A 26,719-nucleotide genomic window follows, 5' to 3' on the forward strand; every position below is an offset into this window, starting at 1 on the left:
CTCATTCCTTCTGGACTAGTTGCCGACCCTTTGACACCTATCATAAGCCTTGCACCAATTCTGTGAATCTTTAAAACGTGTTGGCCAAAACAACCCACTCTGTAGGATTTTCTCTGCTGTCCTTTTTTGCCCAAAATGTCCCCCACAGGCATATTGATGAGCAAACTTTAAATCACTTTATTGTTCAGCCTCAGGAATACACCTACGAATAATCTAGTCTGGACAATACTTGTATAAGTAGGGTTCATCCCAGGAATAGTGCTTCACATCAGATAAAAACTTCTTTTTCTGCTGGTAGGAAAAATCTGGATGCACCACACCCTTAGCCAAATACTTAACAATATCTGCAAACCAAGGTGCATCAATTTGGACAGCAAATACTTATTCATCTAGGAAACTTTCACTCAATGTTAGAGAATCTGCCTCCATAGCTACTGGAATAATCAATCTGGATAAATGGTCAGCCATAACATTCTCACTGCCCTTCTTATCTTTAATCTTTAGGTCAAATTCTTGAGGTAAAAGAACCCAATGAATCAACCTAGGCTTTGCATCCTTCTTAGACAACAAGTATTTTAATGCAGCATGATCAGTATAAACAATCACTTTAACCCCAACCAAATAAGACTGAAACTTCTCTAATGCGAACACAACTGCCAACAATTCCTTCTCTGTAGTTGCATAGTTAAGCTGTGCATCATTGGGAGTACGACTTGCATAATAAATGGCATGGGGAAGCTTATCTTTCTGCTGTCCTAAAACTGCCCCGACAGCATAATCTGATGCATCACACATTAGTTCAAATGGTAAATCCCAATCTAGTGCAGCAATGATGTGTGCCGAAGTTAGGAGTGCTTTCAATTTGTTGAACGCTTCTAAACAGGCCTCATTGAAATTAAATGGTGTGTCCTTAGAAAAATAAATTGCACAAAGGTCGGCTAATCTTGGAGAAATCCTTGATGAACCGATGATAAAAACATGCATGTCCTAAGAAGGACCTCACACCTTTTGCTATTGTAGGGGGCGGCAGCTTTGCAATAACTTCAATCTTTGCTTTGTCAACCTCAATGCCTTTGCTAGAAATCGAATGTCCCAAGACAATTCCCTGTTTCACCATGAAATGACACTTTTCCCAGTTTAGCACTAAATTTGTCTCTTGACATCTCTCAAGAACTAATGATATATTCTGTAAGCACTGATCATATGAATTCCCAAATACAGAAAAATTATCCATAAAAACTTCCACAATATTTTCGACCAAGCCAGAAAAAATACTCATCATACAACATTGAAACGTAGTCGGTGCATTGCGTAATCCAAACGGCATCCTTCAATACGCAAAAGTCCCAAATGGGCATGTAAATGTTGTCTTCTCTTGGTCCTATAGGGCAATCGGGATCTGGTTGTACCCAGTCCAAGAAACAATAGAAAGCCCTACCTGCCAATCTTTCCAACATTTGGTCAGTGAATAGAAGGGGAAAGTGGTCTTTTCTAGTTCCTACATTTGTCTTCCTATAATCCACACACATCCGCCACCCTGTAGTTAAACGTGTAGGGACCAGCTCATTGTTGTCATTTTTAATCACTGTAATGCCTGCACGTTTTGGAACAACATGTGTAGGACTCACCCATTGGCTATCTGAGATAGGATAAATCATACCTGCATCAAGTAATTTCATAACTTCTGTTCTTACCACCTCTTTCATAATTGGGTTAAGGCGGCGTTGAGCATCAACTGTTGGCTTCACGCCGTCTTCCATTAAAATTATGTGCATACAAACTGCTGGGCTAATACCCTTGATGTCAGCAATTGTCCATCCCAATGCATCTTAATATTTTCTCAAAACCCGAAGCAATTAATCCTCCTCTGTAGGAGTTAAATCTGCTGCAACAATAACTGGCAGTGTCTCTGCAGCTCCTAAATATGTATATTTCAGATGTTCTGGTAAAGGCATCAGCTCCAATTTTGGTGGTTGCTGCCTGGACGGTTTAAGTGGCTGTTTAGGCTCCCTTAAACTCTCGTAAACATTTCGGAACCTTGGCGGCAGTTTGGGTAGACTGTCCAATGCGTGAATGTACTCAAGAACTCCTTCATCTTCAGAATTTGTCCCAAGTTCCCCTTGCAAAACATGCAGCAATTGATCTGTATTTGAACTGGCATAAAAACTGTCTTGAACCATACTGTCTACCACATCAATGCGCATACACTCCTGCTGTTCAGCAGGACGTTTTGCTGCCTCAAACAAATTAAACACCACAGATTGGTCCTAAACCCGTAAAGTCAATGTTCCAGCTTCCACATCAATTAAAGTCCTAACTGTTGCCATAAACAACCTCCCCAAAATAATAGGTGTTTGAAGGTCTTCATCCATGTCTAAAACCACAAAATCTGCTGGTAGATAAAGATTATCAACCTTAATAATTCGATCTTCAATAACAACTCTTGGATAAGTGATTGAACGGTCAGCCAATTGAAGTATAATTGATGTAGGCTTCAAGTCTCCTTGCCCCAATCGCTGGAAAACAGAAAAAGGCATCAAATTAATACTTGCACCCAAATCAATTAAAGCACTTTTAAAATTAGAATTTCCAATAGTACAAAAAATATTAAAACTCCCTGGATCTTTTTTCTTAGGTGGCAGTTTGTGTAGCAAAACGGCGCTGCACTGTTCTGTCAAAATGACTTTGTCCAAATATGCAAGCTTCTTTTTGCTACTGCAAACTTTTTTCAAAAATTTGGTATAGGATGAAATTTTCTTGATCGCATCCAGCAATGGAATGTTGATTTGAACCTTGGATAATGTCTGCATAAAGTCCTTGAGTTGTTGATCCCTCGCTCTAGGAATTACACGTTCAAGATAGGGCAATGGAGGGTCATAACCAGGCTGTAAAACTTGTTTTGGGACAGTTTCGGGACCTGCCAAATTATGTTTATCTGCAGTTTTGGTAGGTTCTGCTGATGCAAAATTTTCTGCATTATCCTCCACTGCTGGCTGCTCCTTTTCAATGCTATTTTCACGATTTTCTTAGCTCTTTCCACATCGTAAAGTCTAAACAACGTTGCAATCTTCACGTCCTCTTGGATTAGGAACTGTTTGACTAGGAAATTTGCCCTTTTCTCTGTCTGAAATCTGTGCAACTAGCTGTCCAAATTGTTGCTCTAAAGTTTTAATGGATGCTTCAATATTTTGGAATCTTTGGTTGTTGTCCTTTATGAATGACTGAGTTGACGCTGCCAATTTAGCAAGTTGATCATCTTGAGATGGTTTGGATGATACAAAAGGTTTTTGTACATGCTGAAATGGTTTTGCATTATTTTGATTGTCACCCCATTTGAAATTAGGGTGATCCCTCCATCCTGGATCGTAATGAGTGGCATATGCATCATTCCTAGGCCTTTGATAGCTGTTCATCATATTAACATGTTGCTCAACAAGCTCTGGGTAGGATTCTTTATGCGGGCAGCCCATTATGTCGTGGGTAGCCATGCTGCAAATACTGCAGACTGTCAATGTATGTGGTTGTTGTTGTGTAGAATTTGCAATTTTTTGTAGAAGAATATCAAACTTTGCATCAATTTTCTTCTCCATTTTTTCCATTTGTGCAAACATGTTGGGAGAACCCACTGATAACTCAAAAATTCCCTTTCTTGTGAATGTTCTGCTGCCCATTGCTGAGATTCTGTAGCCATCATATCAAATAATTCAAAGGCCTCTCTTGCAGATTTGTTTGACAACGATCCTCCAGCTGAGGCATTAACGTGGCTTTTAGATGTAGGATTACGTCCATAAAATAAAATATTCATTTGTGTATCTGCATCAATATTAGCATGTGGACACTTTATGTACATCTCTGTATATCACTCCCATGCTTCATGAAACTCTTCATTCAGCTCCTGTGTGAATGTCAAAATCTCTCTCTTGTAATTCAATGTCTTGGATGCTGGATAATATTTGTTCAGGAATTTTGTGTGTAACTGCTGCCAAGTAGTAATGCTATTAGCTGGTAGAGTGAACAACCAAGTTTCCGCCTTGTCCTTCAAAGTGAAAGGGAAAATACGTAACTTAATAGCTTCAGCAGAAAAACCCCTAATCAAAATATTTTTGCAACCCACAATAAATTTCGCAATATGTATGTTCGCATCTTCATTATGTAGCCCATGAAAAGTTGGTGGAATTTCAAGCATATGGTGCTTGATCACGAACGAATCACCCTCTTCTTGTGCAAGATACACAATGCAATTAGGGACATCATCGGCACGAGCAGCCAACAACTCTCTGAGTGGTCTGCTTGCTGTAGGTAGTGCTAATGCCATGTTACCCTCGTCCACAAAATCTGCAAACAAATTATGCAGAAAAGTGTCTTGCAGTGAATAGTCCCAAGCCCAGTTAACTTCTAGCCGTTGTCTGCGTTGGGTGCGCTCTGCTTCTAGATCAAACTGTGCAATCTGTGCAATTCCTGATCTGGTCTGGACCATGTAGTTTGCAGAATCTGAAATAGAAACAAAATTGTTCAATAAATTTTTTATTTTTTATTTACGAAAAATTAAAAAAAAAAATTAGAAAAAGCTTAAACAAAAATTATCTAAAATAGTCCCCGGCAGTGGCGCCAATTTATTGATACGATTTTTACCATCCATGCAAATGAGGTTAAAATCACATAGCATACTTGCAAGAATACAAGGCTATTGCAGTATAGATGCTCATGCATGGTCGTTCTCCTCAAGGACTATTTAGCAATTTATGTAAAAATAATTTCCAGTTGACTACCTAAAATTGAAAGTTGAGAAAGATGAATATGAAATTGTTTGATACTAAAAAAAAAAATTTAAACGAAAACAATTACGATTGAAGAAAAGAGTTTTAAACACCAATCATAGTATGAAATATCGATAATATCCATGTACATATCGTATAAATATTTCGGAATATATCCATGTACATATCGTATAAATATTTCGGAACATATCCATGTACATATCGTATAAATATCGACAATATCGACCATAATATCGGAAAATATCGATGTCAATAATTTCGCTCACACTTCAGCAATATTTTGTCAAAATATCGGTGTAATATCGCTAAAATATTGAAAATATCGAAAATATCGATGTAAAGGAAAAAAAAAATGGAAAAAGAAGAAAAAAAATGGAAAAAAAGGGAGAAAAAAAACACAAAGGGGATTTGAACCACTCCAATTTTACTCCTCCAACACCTTAACCACCACATCACTTATGTTTTTGTGATAATATGCTAAAATATTTATATTTATATGGGTGGCATGTTAACAATTACATGCAAAACTATTTTGGGGATTTATCATTTGATAACTACTCTTCACAATACACTTACTCTACACATAGAGATGATGAAGATAGTGAAAAGTTTGAAGCTCATAGGAACTTTAGTACTAAGTCACTCATGTATCTTAGCATGCAATGTATAAAGTGTAAATATTTCAGTAAATCATTATATATAAATGATTATGGTGTGTTTAATCTTTTTTCATTAATTACTACATATTTTCTACACTCACAGTGTTTGCCAGCTTGCTGTATAATCAACTTAAATAAGTTAAATCCATCATGTGCAATGCATTTCCTTCTAATTTTTTGTGATAAACTAATAGATAATTGACTAAATAAACATTCTCCAAAGTTTCAATAAAAATTTCCAAGTTTTTCTTACAATTTCCGTGGTTTTTATTCAATTTTTATCGATATCGATAATATCTCGATATTTCCGTATTTTTGGACTCTCAATATATCCGATATCATCGATATTTTAGACCTTGATACCAATTTATAAAAGGAATAGGGTTTCACCATCACCTAGCAATCCTATGAAATTTTACCAATTACTTATGATTTGCACATGCCACTTTGAAGGTTAGGTTTTCCTAATTTATATTATACTTGGAACCTCCAACATAGAATGTATATCGAACATGCAACCCGTCCGGACGTTCGAATCAAATCTGAACATGAAAAACTCATTATGTTTTGTGAAAACCCTTTGAAAAACCATGCAACCCTTAAGACGTGGTGTTCATCTTAAGTGAAATTACAATTATTCATCACAAGAAGCCAGAGTCAATTTCAGGGAACCTTCCGACCAAAATTGCATCCAATTACTTTTCTAAAGATCCTAATGGTGATCAGGCATTAAGACAATTAGATAGTTTAAAACAGTGATTAACAATTCAAAGTATGCATGCAATCAATCATAAGCAACTAAATAAAAATTACATATTCATGCTAAGGTTCAAGGCTTCACCCTAGCAAAAGAAAATTAGTTACGTATATTCATAATTGAAATCATGGAAAATATTATTAAGAAGAAAAAGAACGAAAACACCTTAAAGTCGCAAAACTCCAAAACCCTCCACAATGTCACGTTCAAAAGCCAAAAAGAAAGTCCCAAAAATTACTGTGAAAAAGAACTTAAATACCTCCTAAAACCCAGCTGCCCAATCCCCACAAAGAAACTAGGTTAAAATACAATAATACTAGGATATAAAGTAGGGGTGGGCATTATTACCAAAAACCCGACTGAACCGCCCGAATCGGACCGCTTTAAGTGGTTTGGTTCGGTTTTTATAGTTAAAAATGCAAGAATCGATAAAAAAACTGGCCGAACCGGCCAGGAATCGAGCTGAACCGGTTTAATTTTCTCCAAATCGGCGAAAATCGGATCGGACCGAACTATTTTAATTATATATATATTTTTTAAAATAATACACATGGCAGCGGCTGATTCGTCCATTTTATCCCAAGCGTAAGCCTTCCCACAACCGATTGCTCGCAAAACCCTAACATTTCAGCCGCTCAAAAAAAAATTTCACTTCGCTCTCTGCTCTGCCTCTCTTCTTCTTCGAGTCTCTGTTCTTCTTCGAGTCCCCAAACCCTAACACTAGATCTACCTCTCACTCAACCTTCTCTCCCCAAACCAAATCGTCGACTTCTTCTTCCACGCTCGCCTCTCTTCTTCTTCGTGTCTCTCTTCTTCTTCGTGGCTCTCTCTCTCTGTCACGCTCGCTCTCTCTCTCAGTCAATCTCGCTCTCTCTCTCTGTCACTCTTACTCTCTCTCAGTTTTGAGTTTTCCTCACTTGAATTTTTCTGTCAAATTGAGCCGCGAATTCTCATGAACGAGTTAGGGTTTTGAGGTACTAATATCTCGAATACATGATTCAAAAATTTAGGGCTTTGAGAATTTATATTGATTTTGTCTGACTATGTTGTGATTTTATTTTCTGGACAGATTGATTTTGAAGGCAGAGGAAAGGATTGGCTTGCTGCTGGTTGTGCTTTGATTTCTGGTAAATTTCTGAGTTTTTTTTTGTTCTTGGTTTAGTTGTTATTTTTGGCTGCTGGTTGTGCTTCGATTTCTGGTAAATCTCTGAGTTTTTTTGGTTCTTGTTAGTTGTTATTTTTGGCTGCTGCTTTATTTGTAATTTACAGAAATAGAATTGTAGTTTACTAATATCATGAACTAGCAATTTCAGTAGTTGACAAAAATGTGTTCTTGGTTTAGTTGTTATTTTTGGCTGCTGCTTTATTTGATTTCTGGTAAATCTCTGAGTTTTTTTGGTTCTTGGTTTAGTTGTTATTTTTGGTTGTTGCTTTATTTGTAGTTTACAGAAATGGAATTGTAGTTTACTAATATCATGAACTAGCAAATTCAATAGTTGACAAAAATGTGTATTTGCGTAGGGTATTATTTTCATGGAAGGACAATCTGAAACCCTTGTTTCAAGTAACCCACCACCACCACCACCACCACCAGACCTTCCACAATCTGTCCCTCCACAATCAGCTCCTAGCACTTTAGGAAAAAGAAGGGCTTCTGAGAATGCTTCGGGGGTTTGGGATCATTTCACAAAGATGAAGTGTGAGGATGGTAGTAGTGACCCTAGATGCATATGCAAGTACTGTAAAAAGGACTATGCATGTGATGGTAAAAACAATGGCACATCCACTTTGTGGCACCATTTGAGAAGTCAATGTAAGAGTTCTCTATTGAGACATGAGAAAAAACAAAAAGTCCTTTCATTTGAGGGTCAAGAGAAAGGGGGTAACTTAGTAGCACATGCATTTAGTAAAGAGAGATGTAGAATTGCATGTGTCAAGATGATTATTCGGGATGAGCTTCCATTTAGTCATGTGGAGGGGATTGGGTTTCGTGAATTTATGAATGAGGCACAACCTAGATTTGATTTGCCATCTCGTACGACAATTGCTAGAGATGTGTGGAACCTCTATCAAGAGGAGAAAGCTAAAATCAAGAGTGTCTTAACACATAATTCACAAAGGGTGTCCCTTACCACCGACACTTGGACTTCCATTCAAAACATCAATTACATGGTTCTCACGGCCCACTTCATTGATGATGATTGGGTGTTGCATAAGAGAATCCTTAACTTTTGTGTCATTCCTAATCATAAGGGGGATACAATTGGTAGGCTAGTAGAGTCATGTTTGAATGGATGGGGGATAGACAAAGTCTTCACCATATCGGTTGATAATGCCTCCTCCAATGATGGATGTATATAGATACATGAAGAAGAGATTAGAAAAGTGGAATTCACTCATATGTGATGGTAGTTTGTTGCATGTGAGGTGTTGTGCACATATTACTAACTTGATTGTAACCGATGGAATGAAAGAAATTCATCAATCTATTGAGAGTATTCGTAATTGTGCTAAATACATTAGGGGGTCATGTAACAACCCAAACCTTAATTAATATTTAATTAATAATTTAATAGAGTAAAAGACAATTTTACCCTTAGAATAATTTATTAGGTTTAAAGTTGACATTTTTACCAGGAAGGAATTTGGGAATCCGTTTGTACCGTTGCGTAGTGCGTGAAGAAACGAGTCCGTAGACACGTAGTGGGCTCAAATCCAAGTCGTATTGAAGATAATACAATCAAAATACAAAAAAGGGCAAAATTGAAATTTTGGAAAAAAAATCAGATTTTAAAATCAGATTCTCCCTTTCTCTCTCCTCACTCTCTCTTCTTCCTCGCGCCCCCGCTCCCCTGTTTTTCTTTTTGCTCCAACCAACACCCCAACCCCCATAACCACTGACGCCGACCACCCCAGCCCACCGGACCAGACCCAACACGTCAGCCGGACCTTGCCGTCGCACCCCCGACCTGCGCCCCCTCCGTCGACAGCTCCAGCCACCGGAAACAGCTCGGATTTGGCTGGTTTTTCTTCGAATTTCAAACCTCTCGTTCTCTCTCCTCCGGACGCCAAATCGGACGAATTAGTTACCCGGGCACAAGGTGACTCGCAGGAGAGACCTTCAAAAGGGTCCAGCTAGCTCAGAGCATCTGTGAGTGGACTTTTTGTTTTATAAATGGTTTTATGCAATTTAAACTTATTATTTGATCTTGAGTAAATTATTCATTTATCAGAGTTTTAATAGTTTCATGTATGCTTTTAAATGTTTTAATTTTTATGCTGCCGAGTGGTATTTCCTTAAGGATATAAAAACAAGAAATTCTAGTTAAGAATCAAGTTAAATGGAAGTAGAGTTTTAAGTAAACAGGAATTCAGTTATTCATTAAATCTTTTCAGAATTATATATATATATATTTATTCTAAACCGCCATAGGTACCCAAGGTTGCCTTCGGTTATAATGATGTCTACGGACATCCAGTTGCCTTCGGTTATAACGATGTCTATGGACATCCAGTTGCCTTCGGTTATAATGATGTCGACGGACATCTAGTTGCCTTCAGATATGTTAGCATGCTTGACTTACGCTCTGCGAGTCCTAAGAGGTACCAGGGACCGTGGGAGCGAGGTATGCGGATCAGGGCAACCAAGTATCCCCTGAATTCTGCTAGGATTGCAGCTCGGGTGACTTTGTGTTTCCCGAGGTCTGCTAGGACGTGTCACTTCGGTGGCACGAGGATGGAATTGACGGATTAAAGGAATTGACGGATTATAAAGGATTTGACGGATTATAAGGAATTGACGGAAAAATAAATGGGTACACCCAAGTGGTAGATTAAAGTTGATTTCAACGCTTTCAAGGATTTAATGTTTTAATCAAGTGTGTGATTGTTTATATATATAGGGGGCGGATCCGTGGCACTATATTTTATACACAAATTTTGATACAATTTTTGGGCCATTAGATTACTCCATTTTTAATGGATGAGATTAAACCTTTTGACATAAAAAAAATTATTTAAAATATTTTTCTCTCTCATCTATCAATTTTCTTAAAAAGGTAAATTTCTCTCACCGAAGTAATTTTTTTCTCTCTCCTCTTTCTTGTTATCTGTCAACTTTCTCTTTCATCAGACCCAAAAACCTTCTTGCTCCTCTGTTTCTTTCTCTCTATCTCTCAATTTTTTTTGCTTTAACCACTCGAAGTCTTGTCTCTTGATCTTCTAATGAGAGTCGAAGAATTGTACAATAATTGTGGAGATTTTTGTTTGCCGTAGTACTATTTTCTTTTTTGTCAACGACAATTCCATTCCAAACGCTGGAGAGCAAAAAGGAAACAAAGCCAGACTGAAAACAAAGAAAGCTGAAGGCAAAACATGCCCAGCAAGCAAGAAACAAACAAACTAAGAAAATCCTACATATTAGGTGAAAAGTCCCAATTTTTCATTGGTTTTTTGTCTTTTTTTTTTCGCACAAACTTCCTTACCGCTACTATCTGTAAGACGTGAGAAATGGTGGTAAAATTGATTCTCATAACTCCAATTTACAAGTTTTTCTTTTTACAAGAGCAGGGCGATACATTCTTATGTGTTAAGGCTTTTAATGGCTTGGTTCAAAGTTTGGAGTTTCAGAAATGAAGCTACACAAAATAAATATAAAATTGCCAACAGCTAGTCCTCACTCATGTTGGTTGAAAGAGAAGATTAAAATCCCTAAATCCAAAACCCAAAAATTCAGAAACATGAACAACAATTTGAAAGAAAGAGAAAGAATTATATCGAAAGATCAACAAGTGTTTTTTTTGTCTGATGAAAGAAAGTGTTAGCAGAAAACGTGATGGGGAAGAGAAAGAGAAGAGAGAGAAAAAAAAATGCTTTTGTGAAAGAAATTTAACTTTCCGAGAAAATAGGGAGAAGAGAGAGAAAAATACTTTAATTATTTTTTATGTAAAAAAATTATGTCAGATTTAATCTCAATCATCAAAAGTGGAGTAATCTAATGGTCCAAAAATTGTGTCAAAACTTGTGTCAAAAATATGGTGCCACATATCCGCCCCCATATATATATATATACGCTTGCATTGATTTCTGTACGTATATTTATATAAGACTTAAAGTTTGATTAAGCGTATGATTGGCTCTTAGATATAAATAGAAATGCATTGATTTTAGTACGAGTATAAATAAGAAAATGATATAGTTTCATTACTGTTTTTACAGAAGGGTTAGTATGTTCTAATACTATTTTCTAAAGCTTTGTTTTTGGGTCCACTCACCCTTTCTATGTTTTGCGCCCCCATGCAGTAAGCGTGCATAGAGAGCCACCACCGGGCCGAGTCCAGCTTCCACCACTTCTCTTGTCGACGTAGGGTCTTGTATAATTATTTTATACCTGTAATCTTCTGTATAGAGCTCTGATATTGCCCTAAAACGTATGTTTAACTGTTAGAATGTAAATTTTTGCATACTGGCAGTTGGTGTCTTTACTGGTTTGCTTGTTGACAGGTGTAACTTTGGGATTGGTCTAATTACAGGGGAGACTCTGCTGAAAGTTCAGCAGAAGTCCAACCCCAGTTTCAATTAAATTTTTAACTAGAAGGGCAATAAGGTCAATTGTGTCTGGCACCTGCTAGGTGTCGGATACGCACAGGGTTCGGCTCAGATTTCAAAGTGGAATTTGGGCCGGGTCCTGTCAGGTCATCTCAACGGTTAGAGAAGTTTAGGGCTTGTTTGGAGATGGAGAAGGTTGACACAAAAACCATGGTTCCTTTAGATGTGTGCACAAGATGGAATTCAACTTACATGATGTTGGAGAGTGCTTTGAAGCTCCAAAAGGGTTTTGAGAGGATGGAGGAGGATGACACAAACTTTTTGGGGTACTTTGAGGAGTACAAAGTTCATGGTAAGGAAAAGAAGAAAAGAGTGGGGCCTCCAACATTGTTAGATTGGGAAAATGTGAAGGTATTTGTCAAATTTTTGAAGAAGTTTTATAATGCTACTTTGAGATTTAGTGCCTCTAAAACCGTGTCTTCTAATGCCCCAATCCATGAGATATGTTCTTTTTTGGAGGAGATAGATGCTATGATGAATGTTGATGATGTTGTTATGTGCAAAATAGCAACAATGATGAAGAGAAAGTTTGATAAATATTGGGGGAATGTTAATAACATCAACAAGTTATTCTTTGTGGCGGTTATTCTAGATCCTCGATATAAGATGGAATATGTGACATTTTGCTTGGGTGACTTGGTTTCCGATGAAAGTGGGGTTAATGACATGTCATTGGAGATCAAGACACTATTACATTCTTTGTATGATTATTATAGAAAGCAAAATCCAGCTGCTGCCCAAGTATTTCATGGTAATGTAGAAGGTGAAGGATCATCGGTTTTGAACAATGATGTTACTAAGTCATCAAGGTTACAAAAGTTTTTAAAGTCAAGGAAAGATAAGGATGTTGTTGAGATAAGAAATGAGATTGATAAATACTTATTGGAACCTCCCGTGAATCTTACCAATGATGAGTTCAAATTACTTGATTGGTGGAAGGAGAATGCTCCAAAATATCCAATACTTTCCAATGTTGCAAAAGATGTATTTGCTGTCCAATCATCAACTGTGGCTTCAGAATGTTCTTTTAGCATGTGAAAGAGAGTTTTCGATCCCTTTAGGAGTTCGTTAACTCCGAAAACCGTGGAGGCATTGATTTGTTGTAGTGATTGATTAAGGGCGGAGGAGTTTAGCTACTACAAAGAACCCGCAATGGATGAGTTAGATTTCTACCAAGCTTTGGAAAAAGTGGAAAAAGGATTTCTTTCTTTTCTACATTAATCAAAATTTATAGTTTCTTTATGTCTTATTAATTCATATATTTATTAACTGTTTTTTTTTCTTTATGCAGAGGTGCTGATTTGATATGATATGAGCAGTATGAAACTCATGGAATTTTATTTCTATATGTAATGGAAATTTACTTGTTTTGATTTGATTTTCTATTATGGTTTGTAATAATTTCTATGAATTTGGACATGTGTGATGGATGATGATTTTCTTAGGTTTTTAACTTTGCAAGTATGCAAATTGTGATTGAGATTACTCTCACAATTTGCTTGGTCTGTAATATATATTTCTGTGAATTTGGACATGTGATGGATGATGATTTTCAGGTTTTTATTTGTATTAGAATGATATGTGCTAAAATTATGCAGAAGTACAGAATCTGGAAAATATATAGGAGTCCTAAACTTGAATGGGCCTGGAAATCTGACCCAAAAAAAATGGGCATGGAAATTTTTAAAAAAAAAACCACCTTCAGCTGTTGGTCTTTTTGGGCCTCGGTAGAAACCTCCACCGACCCGGCCCGACTCGACTTATTCGGGTTTTGAATTCATTCGAAATTGGGCCTAAAAATGAGGCGTACAGTTTGCCCAATGGGCCTATCGACATGACCTGGTTCGGTGATCGATTTGGGCCTATACCCGACCCGACCCGACCCGACCCGTGTTCACCCCTAATATAAAGCCCAAATTGGATTAGGAGAATCTGCCCACAATCTTCCCAGCCACGTTTTGGACTCAAATCTCCTCCAAATCCAGCCCAAGATAGCTTGTTTTAAAGATAAAAACGTTCTGAACACTTCTCCAGGAGGCTACGAACCCATTTGAAGTCATCTTGGGCTCCAAAAACGCAATAAAGGCCCAAAACATCACCATTACAGCACCGCGCACTGCTCCTTTATATAAAAGTTGTTTGTAGGTGCAACTTAATGAGAAGACAATGTCTCAAACTGAATCGAAAAAGTTATCCTCATCTTTAAAAGCAAGATAATAAACAAGAAAAAGTTTGTAAACTTTATGCAAATTTGGGTACTTAGAGTAGTGAAATGAGAGGAGGCTTTCTCAAATGATTTACACTTAGCAAGCATACAAGTGGAACTGAAATGGGAAATATGAGAACAAGAATAATGGAAAAAGAACGAAAGCGTTATGAAACTAGAGGGAAAATGTAGAGAGAAATAAGGGGAAGGGAAAAACGAGAATTTGTTCTTTGACCTTATATCAACATATCCTCTTCATCTTTGACAAGCATCTATTTATAGGCTTACAATAGAGGTATTTAACACACAATTTATAGCTACTAATTACAGTAATAAGAGCATAGGTTACAAAGCAAATAAAGGGTAGAGGTAATGGATGTTATGGTGATCATCCACATTCCATAAATTTATAATAGAAATACACAATATTATAATAGGGCAACAAGCAATTGAAAAGAAAAAGCAAATCCCTCAAACTTTCTCGCTTTTCACTAAAGTTCTACTAACACCCCCCCATCCCCCCAACCACCCCCCCCCGCCCAAAAAAAAAGATATTTTTTCTGACCAATGAAGAGGGGAGAGGGAATGTCTTAATTGACCTTAAACTAGTTTTCCTAGAATTTCGCTTGTATTAAAAATAAAAAACAAAAAAGAATTTTCGAAAAATTGGACAAAAGAAAGTAGATGACAAGGCCCAGATAGCAATAAATTTAGATTCCAGGGGCATTCAAGACAATATCTTTCATTTTCAGGTCCCTGGGCAATAGGCGAATTCATATCCCTTTCTCTCACCTGAAACTTGGCTCACTCGAGAAAATAGACCTGCAAATGCAAAGAAAATCATATACCAGCAAACAACAAAAACCATCAAATTTCTTCTCTGCAAAAGTCGATCGGACAAATTGATGTCTTCCATCTCCAAGCTGACCTAACTTGACCTTCAAATTGCAAACCCTTTTCTTCTTCTTCTTCCCTAACCCCAAATGTTCTCACACAGACACAAGAGCCCTCTGGTCTCTCCCTCCAGCTCGCGCTTCGTCACGGAGACCGTCAACGGCTCCCATAACTTCGTCATCAAAGGCTATTCGTTGGCCAAAGGAATTGGCGTCGGCAAACACATTGCCAGTGAGACTTTCACCGTCGGAGGCTTCCAATGGGCCATCTATTTCTACCCAGATGGGAAGAACCCGGAGGACAACTCCGCCTATGTCTCCGTCTTCATTGCTCTAGCTAGCGAAGGTACCGACGTGCGAGCTCTCTTCGAGCTCACTCTGGTTGATCAAGGTACTCATGGCAAGCACAAGGTCCATAGCCATTTCGATCGCTCTCTGGAAAGCGGGCCCTACACGCTCAAGTATAGAGGTAGCATGTGGTGAGTATCAAATGTTTTTTTTTGGGTAGTTTTTTATGTTTTGGTTTTGAATTTTTGCTTTTCCTTTTGTTCATAATTCGATTGGTTCTGGGTTTTGTTTGGAATTTTTTGGAGATTGAATATTTTCTTTCTTGGAATTTTTTTAAATATGAAGCTTGTTTCTGATAGTAGTGATTATTGGATGTTATTACTTACAAGAAATAGAGGAATCTAAGCATTTTGTTACATAAATGTAGCAATTGCTAATTTAAACTCAGCTCAGCTCTAGAACCCTCATCCTATCTTTGGAAGTCCAACTTTCATCGATTTGGAGATCTCCATAAGAGAAAAGTTCTGAAGCTTGTGCAAACTGCACCAGGGGGAGGACCACCTCTTACGGAATGATAGAACCATGCCATATATTGTTTTATTTTCTTTAGCGGTCTTGTTCATCCCCTCTACTATAAGATCCAAAGACTGGACCCTCTAGTTCCCTTCATGTCAAAAGCTCCAAAGGAACAGCATTACTAGTAGGCTCATTATTACACTGGTTTACCCAGCCCACACCATTGAGACCTTTTTTTTTTTATTCTACTAGACCACTTCCTGAAAGTATCAACTGTTGAGAAGGAGAGTTCAAAGACATCCAAACTTTGCATCTTGAAGTAGGTTAGGACTTAGAAGTAATGTGCTCACATACGCTTCAAAATAATTGAATTGGTATTGCAACTTACAAATCATATGAATTTAGCCTTCGAACCCTGTGTTCCCTATAGTATATGCAGGGTGAGATGGATTTGGTGACAATGAGCTGAAAAGGTGAATTTGTGATTGTATTTTTGAGTATGTAGTAGTTGGATGGGTGGAATGCGTGTCTAGGTAAAATAATGCATGTGGAGCACACTTAATATCTGATGTTTTGAGTTTTTTTGTTTTTTTGTTTTGTTTCTGTTTTCTGTGTGTGTGTGTGGATATGGGCCAGAACAAGTTTGTTGTAGCTTTTAATGATGCTGTTCATACTTATTTGGTATGTAGAAGTTGAAGAAGATTATTTAAAAATTGAAATCAGTAGAAGGATTGTGAATCATTTAAGACTTGGGCAAAATGTGCTGCACTTCAGCCTTTAAATAATACAAGTGTCCATAACCTCAACTTTAATAGCTTCACAAAATAATCTTGTTGAAAACAAATCCAACACAACCAATTCCTAATTAATACAACCAACTGCCAGCTCACCACATATGGGTACAATCACCTAGTGCTACACAGTACATCTCCTCTGACACATTGGAGTGAGACTTCAATTTCTTTTCCTCTTTAGGTAACAAAGGGGGCAAGGTACTTAATTGGTTCTTATTTAATGATTTATAAGAAAAGGGGGGAGGTTAGTAAAAGAGTTTTGAATAGGCGGCGGTGGGCATGGTGCTTTAAGTGATATAAGTGAAATGTAAAATAGTTGAGCAATTTTTTCATAAATTGAAGGAATAGGAGGATTGATTGGCTGTTTCTCAATTTTCTTCGCTGCCATTGTTCCGTTGCAAATGAAAGAGTCAAAGGGTTTAGGGAGTGAGAGAGGGGCTTGATCTTCTAAACAAGGAAATTGGAGAGAAGATAAGTTGTGTAATCAATCGAGAACCTAATATCAAAATACAAAATTTTAATGTAATTAACAAATCTGGTGTATGCAATGGGGAAGATTGAGGGTAGCAGTCTTGTATTATTCAATTAAGGTGAAGTCACACATCAGGCCTTGATAGTTTTTAGGCTAATGAGGTTCACCTATCTTACATGCTTCACTAAAGGAAGAAGGTAATGATTATGGAATGACTGAAAGGCAATTCTATTTCATTCAATATTCTTATTATCATTAGAAATACAAATAAATTTTCACTAATTTTTCATTAATTGGATTCAGGATTTTACATTTAATTTAAAGGTTTTTCTAGCTACTATGATAATTAAAATCAAGAATCAAAACGTCACTACCAGCAGTTCATAATCATATTGATAAAAATATTAGTGGAAGTGTCTATTTTGATTGACATATTGGTAAAATTTAGGGTAACAATGGAAATTAATTTGACAACATGAAGGTTTTGTATACACTTTTAGAGGGAAGATGTTTTGCTTGAAACTTAAGGCAATGCTAAACAAATCAATAATGCATAAATTAAACTAGTAAATTTCATATAATACTACATCCATGATAATATATATATATATATATATATATATATATATATATACAGAGTTCTCCTATGCGGATGTCCGGATGCTATTACCGTGGGGACGCCATGTATTTTCTACTACCCCTCCTTGCTTTCCCCCCTGTTTACAATGGTGTCCGCACGGTAATAACATCCAGACACATATATGTTCTCCAAACTTGAATCAAAGTGCAAAAACTTATTAGTTTCATTATGCATTCTGTTGTGTACAATTGCTATTTTTTATTTACGCCACACAAACCTTGACACTTTATTTACAAGTTAAGTCAAGATTAGAGTACTCGGCTAGCATTCCTACTACCAAATTTGCTTATTAAGGGTGGCTCTTTTGAAAGGCTATTCACTAGGCCGTAGCTGGAATAGTATCAAGAACAGAAACTATTGAGAATATCTTAAAAGTTCACACAATGCGCTTAAATCCATCGACATCTCAGTGACATATATCAAGATTTGGGTGATCTCATTCCACCACTTATTGATATCAGTGGCATCAAAACATGGAATTTCGATGGAAGCTCCATGTATCGATGGATATTTTACACATTGATTGTAACGATTAATTTTGTTTATACCAATTAATTTTATACAAGTTTAATTTCGTTTAATAAGTATCTATAATTCTATAAGATAATCATAAGGTAGAACTTCAAGTTTGGTGAAATTTTAAAAATAATCCTTTGTTTAAGAAAACCATTGAAGGAAAATCACATTAAAGAGGATAAAATAGTACAGAATCAAACATTTAAAATATTTCTGTTTTAGAAAAAACAGCTGAAGTATCTCACCCTATATTATCTCTCACATCTCTCTTTCTCTCTTTGTATTATAACTTTCACCACACTACAACAACTTCCATTATGTTCCATTATATTGCACATACATTACATTCTTGCTGCCTTTAGTATGGATAAATTAGTAAATATTATAATTATGTCATATTTGATTAGTCCACCAATTAGCTAACTTAGGTAATTATGATCTGTTTGAAGTCCACAACACGGATTGTTTTCACTTTACATGCCATATATTTGTTGTAGATAATGGGTGCTTTTCTTAAAAAAATGAAAAGATGAAATTTTATTTCATAAGAGATTCTGTACAGTAAAGTAGACAAGTATTCCACCAGGAATAGAAGAGGAAAGAACACTAATTTGACAAATTACATCTAAGAAACCAAAAACATCCAAGACACTACAGCTTTCCAATCTAGAATGATATCAGATAGAGATGTATTCCGAAAAACAGGTGAAACGGATGCCCAAATCGCTGCCCAATACTTGACCTTCTCCCACACCTCCTCCATTTCCATCTCCTTAACATCTTCAAAGATCCCACTGATTCCTTTCTGACCAGATAACCTAAATGATAGCCATCACCATGCACCCCCCATATAATTTAGCCTTTTTTTTCCACCACCCAATATTTTAAATTTCGCACCCAACAAAGAGAAAGTCTTTTGGCACAACGCAACAAATATTAATCTCATTAAATAAAAAGAACCATATCCTCCAGCGGAAAGGGCAAGCTAAGAAACCATGATCCACACTCTCCCCCGAATTCTTGCATAAAATACACCAATGTGGTAATGAAGATGATCCTGGCCTATGTCTTTGGAGTAATCACAGGTGTTAACCTTCCCTTGTACCACCAACTAAGCCAAAACCTTAACCTTGGGAGGAACCTTAGATTTCCAAATCAGACTTTAAGGAGACAAGGTGGACTACCTGGTATGTTTCTTTCAATCGATTTAAGTAGGATTTACAAGAAAATTGCCCTGAAGGCTCTAAGGACCATCTTCTTGCATCTTCTTTGTATGTAAATAATCTCACCTCCTCCAGCAGCCTCAACAAGTTTGATATCTCCTCCATCAATAATGCACCTATTAAATATACTACATACCATATTTAATAGGTGCATTATTGAATAGTTTCACGTTTCCTGAAAGTTTTACTTCAAAATTTCCATGATTCTCATGATTTATATAGATATTTCCACCAATATTTCGTAGATTTTGACTATCATTATTTCCAGTGTCATAGACAATTTTTTAACCTTGCATGCATCATAGGTTTTCTAGTTCCACATTGTGGCTTAACATGGAATTTTCTGGCATCTATATATTTAAGTATTGTAATATTTTAAACATCTGAATGCATATTTGCAATGTTTCTTCACTCTACTGTGCACTTTTGGAGAATGCATGTAACATCTGCTTTGTCATTTATTTGTTCATCATCACTGTTATCTAAAACATGCAAGACTTCCAGAAATGATCTAAAGGATTTTTCATAAGATTCCTTAAACTCGTTTCTTGTATATTTTTTTTCCCCTTCAAAAAGCTTATTTGCATATGTTTCATTTAGGGGCTACAAACGTTTTTTCAGACGCACTATGCTTGAGTCATCGACTTTCCTTAAGGACGATTGCTTGAAGCTTAATTGCACTGTTGGTGTTGTGGTTTCTGCAATAGACAGTTCAAGATTGCACTCCATAGATGTCCCTGAGTCCGATATTGGAGCTCATTTTGGTATGTTATTGGAGAATGAGGAAGGTTCAGATGTAACTTTCAATGTGCGTGGCGTAAAGTTTCATGCTCACAAGCTAGTATTGGCTGCTCGGTCTCCTGAGTTCGAAAGTGAATTTCTGAATGGAATGGAAGAGGATAATCACGAAATAGTTGTTGTGGATATGGATCCCAAGGTCTTTAAGGTAGCACTTCTCAGAAATTAGTTCTTTTTCTTTAAAATAAATCCTTTTGAGAATAAATAACTAGGTTTATTTAAGTTGATGTAATTTACCAATTTATCCTGGTTTTCTTCATAATTTCTTTCATGTTTGCCGAGCAGGCTTTGCTGCACTTCATTTATACAGATAATCTTATTGAAGATGAAGAGTTCTCAGTAACAAGTTCATCTTGCATGCCATCTTTATCGGACAAATTAGCTGCAAAGTTGTTAGCTGCAGCAGACAAATATGGCTTAGCTAGGCTTGCCCTGATGTGTGAATCTGTTCTCTGCAAGGATATATCTGTCAATTCTGTTGCCAATATTCTGGCCTTGGCTGATCGTTTTTCTGCTATGGATCTAAAATCCGTTTGCCTGAAATTTGCTGCCGAAAATCTAGTGGGTACGTGTGTCCCTTTTGTTATTGCATGTTTTCTATTAATGTATTAGAATAAGCAGTTCTGTTTAGCAATATACACTTTAAAATGCCATTGGTTTGCTATTTTTTCCTTTTAAGTCCCCTTCAGGGGTTCAGCTTTACCACTTGCAGTTGTATTAGGGGTAAGTAGACTTTTAAGCGAGATGGTTTTCTGCTCCGTCTACAGATCAGTCTAAGCAAATATTTATACTTAAATAGAATAGGTGGCTTATATCTCCATCTCGAAAGAGAATATCTGAATGGAATGGAAGAGGATAATCATGAAATAGTTGTTGTGGATATGGAACCCAAGGTCTTTAAGGTAGCACTTCTCATAAATTAGTTCTTTTTCTTTAGAAGCTTGTTCTCACAACTTATTTATGTGGTGCTTCTTACTCATGACTTGGGAGGTTGACTGTTAAGATGTCTATTTGAGTGGTCCTTGAGGATATTGTTTCTTTTTATTTTCTGCATTTGTTTCTTCTCTTAATTAGGTCTTGTATACTTCGTGTTCTTGGGTTGTGTCCCCATGGTCCTACAAAAGGTTCCGAAAAAACTGTTCACGAATAGTAATACTGCTAGGTACTGTAATTGGACTCTGGCAGTTGCAAAAAGTTCGGACTTTTGCCTCTTTATAGGTTATATACTCTTACAAGTCACAACTAGGATTATATTGATTTTGAGGACTGTGATTTAACTCTTTTGTTAGTACTTTAGGGTTCCCATCCTCTTACAAGTATTAGCCAAAACTAAACTTGCACTTGGCTCCTGCCTTATCAAAAAGTAGTACTAGACTCTTGATTTCACTTATTTTTTTCTGGAAAAGACAGTGAGGATTTTTTACTTACCATTAATGTAACCTTTGGATTTCCAAGTTCCTTTGAGTAAAATCAAAGAGTTTCAAAATGAGATTTTCTACATTAGCACCCAAAGGAGGTTTCCTTTTGTTTCCCACCAGAGGTGTATTGGAATTACTCCAATACAGAAATTAAAAAAGTTCCGTGTCACACCAGCCTGTGGAATCACACTAAAGGTGTCTGGGAATCACTCCTAGTCAACTCATGCTTCACAAATTTTTTTTGAATAGAAACTTTATAAATTCAAAGAGATAAACAAAGAAACAAGCAAGTGGATTAGGAATCCACAAGAGCAAAACAAAAGTAAACAGCAACCTCAAGACCAAAACAAACAAAGGATAAGAGGACAAAAGCAAACAAAAAGGCCACCCATGAAAAAAGAAAAGAGCAACACATCACTTCACAACCGCTAACAAATCTTGTATAATAGAAGAGACAGCCAAATCCTTAAAGACAGGAGTAACCGAAGCCCATAAAGCTGCCCAAAACTTCACTCTATCCCAAATCTCAGCCACCCCCACGCCCTTGGTAGTCCTTAAAAATTCTTCTGTTACGCTCCAACCATAAGTTCCAAAACACTGCATGCACCAAGCAACCCCACAGAACTTTAGCTTTCTTCCCCCTACCCAGCGCATCAATCTTGTAGGATAACAGCTGTAAGCAGCCTTTAGGAATAACCCAAGCAGCATTAACTTCCCGCAGAAGTAACCACCACACCTTTAAGGAGTAGGGACAGTGAATGAACAGATGATCCGCGCTTTCCCCGTCCATATTGCAAAGAGTGCACCAGTGAGGGTATAAGCACATAAAGGGGTGATGCCTCTGCAAAGTGTCACAAGTATTTACTTTTCCAATGGCAATCTGCCATAGAAGAATTTTAACCTTTGGGGGGTTCTTAGCCTTCCAAATTTGAGGCTAAGGAGGGAACTCCTCCGCAGAACCATTATCCTGAATGAAGGAACAAAAAGAATGGCACGAGTATAACCCAGAGTGATCCGACTTACACCTTCTGTTGTCCCTCCTAGAGGGAATCAATCTAACGCCATCCAGGATAACCAGTAACCTAGTCACCTCATCAATCTCCCCCACAGTAAGGTGCCTTCTAAATCCGAAATCCCAATTGTCGGGATACACCTTGGAACTCACAACAGAAGAAATACTGGAATGCTGCTTGCTGGACAGAATGAAGAGTCTGGGGAAAACCTCTTTGAGCACACCTTCCCTACACCAATCATCCTCCCAAAATCTCACCCTATCTCCTCCGCCCACCACAAACTCGCAGCCTTAAAGAAACGCAGGATAACCACTAGAGATGCCCTTCCACGGTTTGTGACGAGCCACTAGATAAAACATTAGCATCCCAGCCATTAGCACTCACCCCATAAATACTCTTCACATATGAGTGAGAACTTTAATTTCTTTCACTGTTAACTTACTTTCAAACCCTACAAAGTAGTTCCTTTTGTAGTCATTAATACAGAATCATTTAAAAGACCCAAATTAATACACTTAAAAATGTGGAAAGATAGAATCATGCAACCTAAAACATTAATAATTTTACATAGAAAGACTCAAAGATAATGAACCTAAAATACATAGTAAATTATTTGTTAGGGTTAACTGCATAAACCCTACAAACTTTGACAGTCATTTCAAATTGGAACCCAAACTTGTAGGACTCTACAAATTCATACACAAACTCACGAAAAACGTACATATAGGTACATCTGCTACTCTTACTGTTAATAAGTCCGTTAAATGTTGACGTGGCAACATAGGTCCCATTTTTTCAGCTGATGTGGCCTCCAGTTTAAATTAATTAAAAAATTTAAAATCTTATATATAAAAGAATAAAATAACATAAAAATTAAAAGTTGGAACAAAAAATTAACCCAGCCCCACCATACCTCCCAACCTCCCCCACCCCCAACGCTCCACTTCCCTCAGCTGGTATTTCTCAAGCAAAGACAAATCTTGGACTAGTTTCTGAAGATAAGGATTTGGGGTTTCCTCTATTTTTTGGCATTGAGGTTGCACGTCCCCATCATGAATTATCTTTGTCACAATGAAAGTAGGCCTAGAATATGTTACAGGATAGCAGGATGCTTGATGTAGGCCACCCTCTCTTCCCATGAATTTAAATACCTAGTCATCTGCTAAGTTGGTGCTCTAGTACTTGATAAATATACCAGCGTCTTCATTTGGATGTTGTCCTTGTGTCTTACGGGACTTAAAGTCATGTCCAGGACTTTAAGTGAACGAATGCATGCTTGTCTCCAAGCTGGTGTGTTATATCTGGGGAAAAGGGAAAAAGTACCAATCATGTCTTTCTTCATTGTTTTGTGCATGCAAAACCGTGGTCCAATCTGTTCAGGGAAGCAGGTTTTTTCCTGGGTATTGCCAAAGTGGAGTTGAGTGATAATCCTTGACCTACTGTCTGAGACCAACTGGAAAAAGAGTTTACTTTGTAGTTGAATTCTTTATTGCTCAGTTAGCTTCTCAATGAATTCAAATGTGTGGAACAAAATATCAATTTGCAGAGTAATGACAGAATAGAGAAATAATTTGCAGAATCTGGGGGCATCGAACAAGTTTTCTTTTAGGGGGGAGAGAGAGAGAGAGCGAGAGAGAGAGAGATCGAGAGTTATACTGCATGATTGATCCAATATTTATGTCTGTGGCCAACAGGGATGAGAGGCTTATAAGGAATTTCCTGATTCTAAATTTTGAGCTTATGAGTTTCTTCACGTGTCTCTTGGCTGCCTCATTGACTTATTCATAAAAAAAATTATCTGATGCTCACAAAATTTTGTGATTTTTGACTTGAGTAGGTTCATGTGTCCCTTATTATTCGGGAGAACTTTTGTTTACTTGTATATGCATCATGCTTCTTCTAATCTTTAAGGCTGCACTCCACAAGGATGAGAGGGTTGGGGGTAACTGCCTGATATTCAATTTTTAGCATTTTGACTCTATGACTAGTGTCTGTCTACTTTTTTTGGGGGTAAACTCATGTGTAAGTTGATATCGCATGCCAAAACAGGTGATTTAGTTCTATGCAATGAATCCTTATTTATAGCCATCGGCACTCCCTTCCTTTCTGCCCATTCAATACAATAAATCAATAATTTCATTGTTTTTTTTGGCTAACTGTAATCTATGAATTTAGTAATTCAAATCTCAACTGCATAAATTAATGTCAAAATTATTCTTCTGTTCAGGAGGTTCAGAAGTTCCAAATCTGGAATCAGCAAAGGAATCTAAAGTTTCTATTACTTTTACATGCTATAGTCCTCTGTTTACACTTACTATAACCACATTCTAAATTATTATTTTTTATGCAGCCGTCATGGAAACAGATGGTTTTGAGTTGCTCAAGGAGAACTGCCCACTGTTGCAGTCAGAGCTTTTGAAGACAGTTGCAGGAACTGAGGAGGAACTAAGCGGAGGCGGAAAGAGTCGAAGCGTTTGGGCCCAGTTTTCTGATGGTGGGGATACAACTGATAGGCGTAGACATAACTGGGAAGATGTAGGAGAGAGGGGTCAAAGCCTCTGGGTCCAGTCTTCTGATGGTGGTGATGCAAGAGGTATGAGTCCTGGGCAAGAAGGTTGATATGGTAAATGTCTTGAATTGGTGTTTTCATTACACATATGGAATGAAAGGGAATAGAAAACCGTGATAGGAATGTACAAAGAGGGAAAAAGAACCCAAAACAAAGACTCGTACTTTGAAATCTGTATTCTATTGTATGTTGAATCAGTGATGAAATGTGATGCAGTGGACTGAGGTATATATGTCTCAAGTGCAAACATTGGCACGGACAATTTTTAGTTCTCGGGTTGTTATGGAAGAAAAAGAGAACTCTAGGTTTGATTTTGATGCAATCAACCAAATGCACACACCAACACACCAACACAAACAAATTGAACCTCAATGATACGAGAGAAACTTATTAATGAATTATCAGAGTGCTCGGATGGGGACAAGATGCTAAAACCAGCAATGTAACAACAGAATAGGTTCAAGCAAAACCTGTCAGCTGGCAATGAGGTCAAATCTTGAACGTAGTATGTTTGGTGTTACAAAACAAGGGACATTGGGCGGCAAACAGATTAGCGGATCATAGGCATTGGCCACGATATTTACTTTCAAGGGAGAGGAAAGATAATGAACTAAGGCTGAGTTGGTTTCAGTCTTAGGTAGGATGCCATTCTTGCAACCCAAGCACCTCGAATGGTCTCAATTGTTGCCCAACCTCCCAAGTTTTTGCGCTCCTAAACTTATGTATTCAATTTGGACTTTTTAAGGGATTCTAAACTACTTTAAAAATCTAGGGGTATTTTCAGGATTTTAAAGGAGTATAAAAGTTCCGGCGTATTCAATTTAGACTTTAATGGAATTTTATAAAGTCCATACAAATCTGGGTGCGTTCAATCCAAATTTTTAAAGACGCAATGTATTCAAATGTCACATACTTTGAAGGTCATACGTAAAGTAATAGAGTTTGGTGGATTTTGATGGAATTTAAAGGGGATTTCAAGCCAAAACAATCCTAGCCTCCCCACATGGGATTTGGGTGGATTTCAAATATATCCTTTTATTTTAAAATGCAAAAAATTAATAAACAAAAAAAGATGAGTCCTATTTTCATGAAATACAAGCATCATTTTCTCCCTTTTAATACTAAAAAAACAAAAATAGAAAATAACAAATTGACACAAGCCTGAGCCAAGGGATTTTGGTTCTAATAATAAAAGGAAAAACTAAAAATTGCTTTAAATGGTGTTTAGATTTTAGTTTCAATCTTATCGATTCTCAATCGTTTGTCATGTTCCTTCTACGATTCTATCTCTCCCATTTATCTCATCTTCCTCTTGTCTTTTTTTTCTTTTTGCCAATATCTTTCTCTACTCTTTCATTAAAAATATAAAAAATCAATAGATTTTTACAGGGCTTTTGATATTTTGACGCCAACTTTTCCCTCGGTGGACGAATAAAAAGCGGGTAAATTTTGTACTGGATTGGGTTTCTTTTCTTTTTTCTTTCAGTGAGTAAACTGGATTTGCCCTTTTTCATTTCTGTAAATAAATAATTAGAGCATAAGATTTTGTATATATATATATAATATTTTTTT

At 37.0% G+C, this 26,719-nt stretch overlaps 1 protein-coding gene across 1 annotated transcript; it reads left to right on the plus strand.

The window, feature by feature from the left end:
• Nucleotides 1-14,769: 14,769 nt before the first annotated feature.
• BPM4 (BTB-POZ and MATH domain 4) lies at nucleotides 14,770-25,375 on the plus strand. The gene is made up of 4 exons (XM_021959623.2): nucleotides 14,770-15,379; nucleotides 19,950-20,295; nucleotides 20,433-20,712; nucleotides 24,929-25,375. The coding sequence occupies exons 1-4, from the start codon at nucleotides 14,991-14,993 to the stop codon at nucleotides 25,195-25,197; spliced, it is 1,284 nt and encodes a 427-aa protein (XP_021815315.1). The 5' UTR covers nucleotides 14,770-14,990; the 3' UTR covers nucleotides 25,198-25,375.
• Nucleotides 25,376-26,719: the final 1,344 nt, after the last annotated feature.

The sequence above is a fragment of the Prunus avium genome, chromosome 7, assembly GCF_965620075.1.
Source record: "Prunus avium chromosome 7, drPruAviu1.hap1.1, whole genome shotgun sequence".
NCBI lineage: Eukaryota > Viridiplantae > Streptophyta > Magnoliopsida > Rosales > Rosaceae > Prunus > Prunus avium.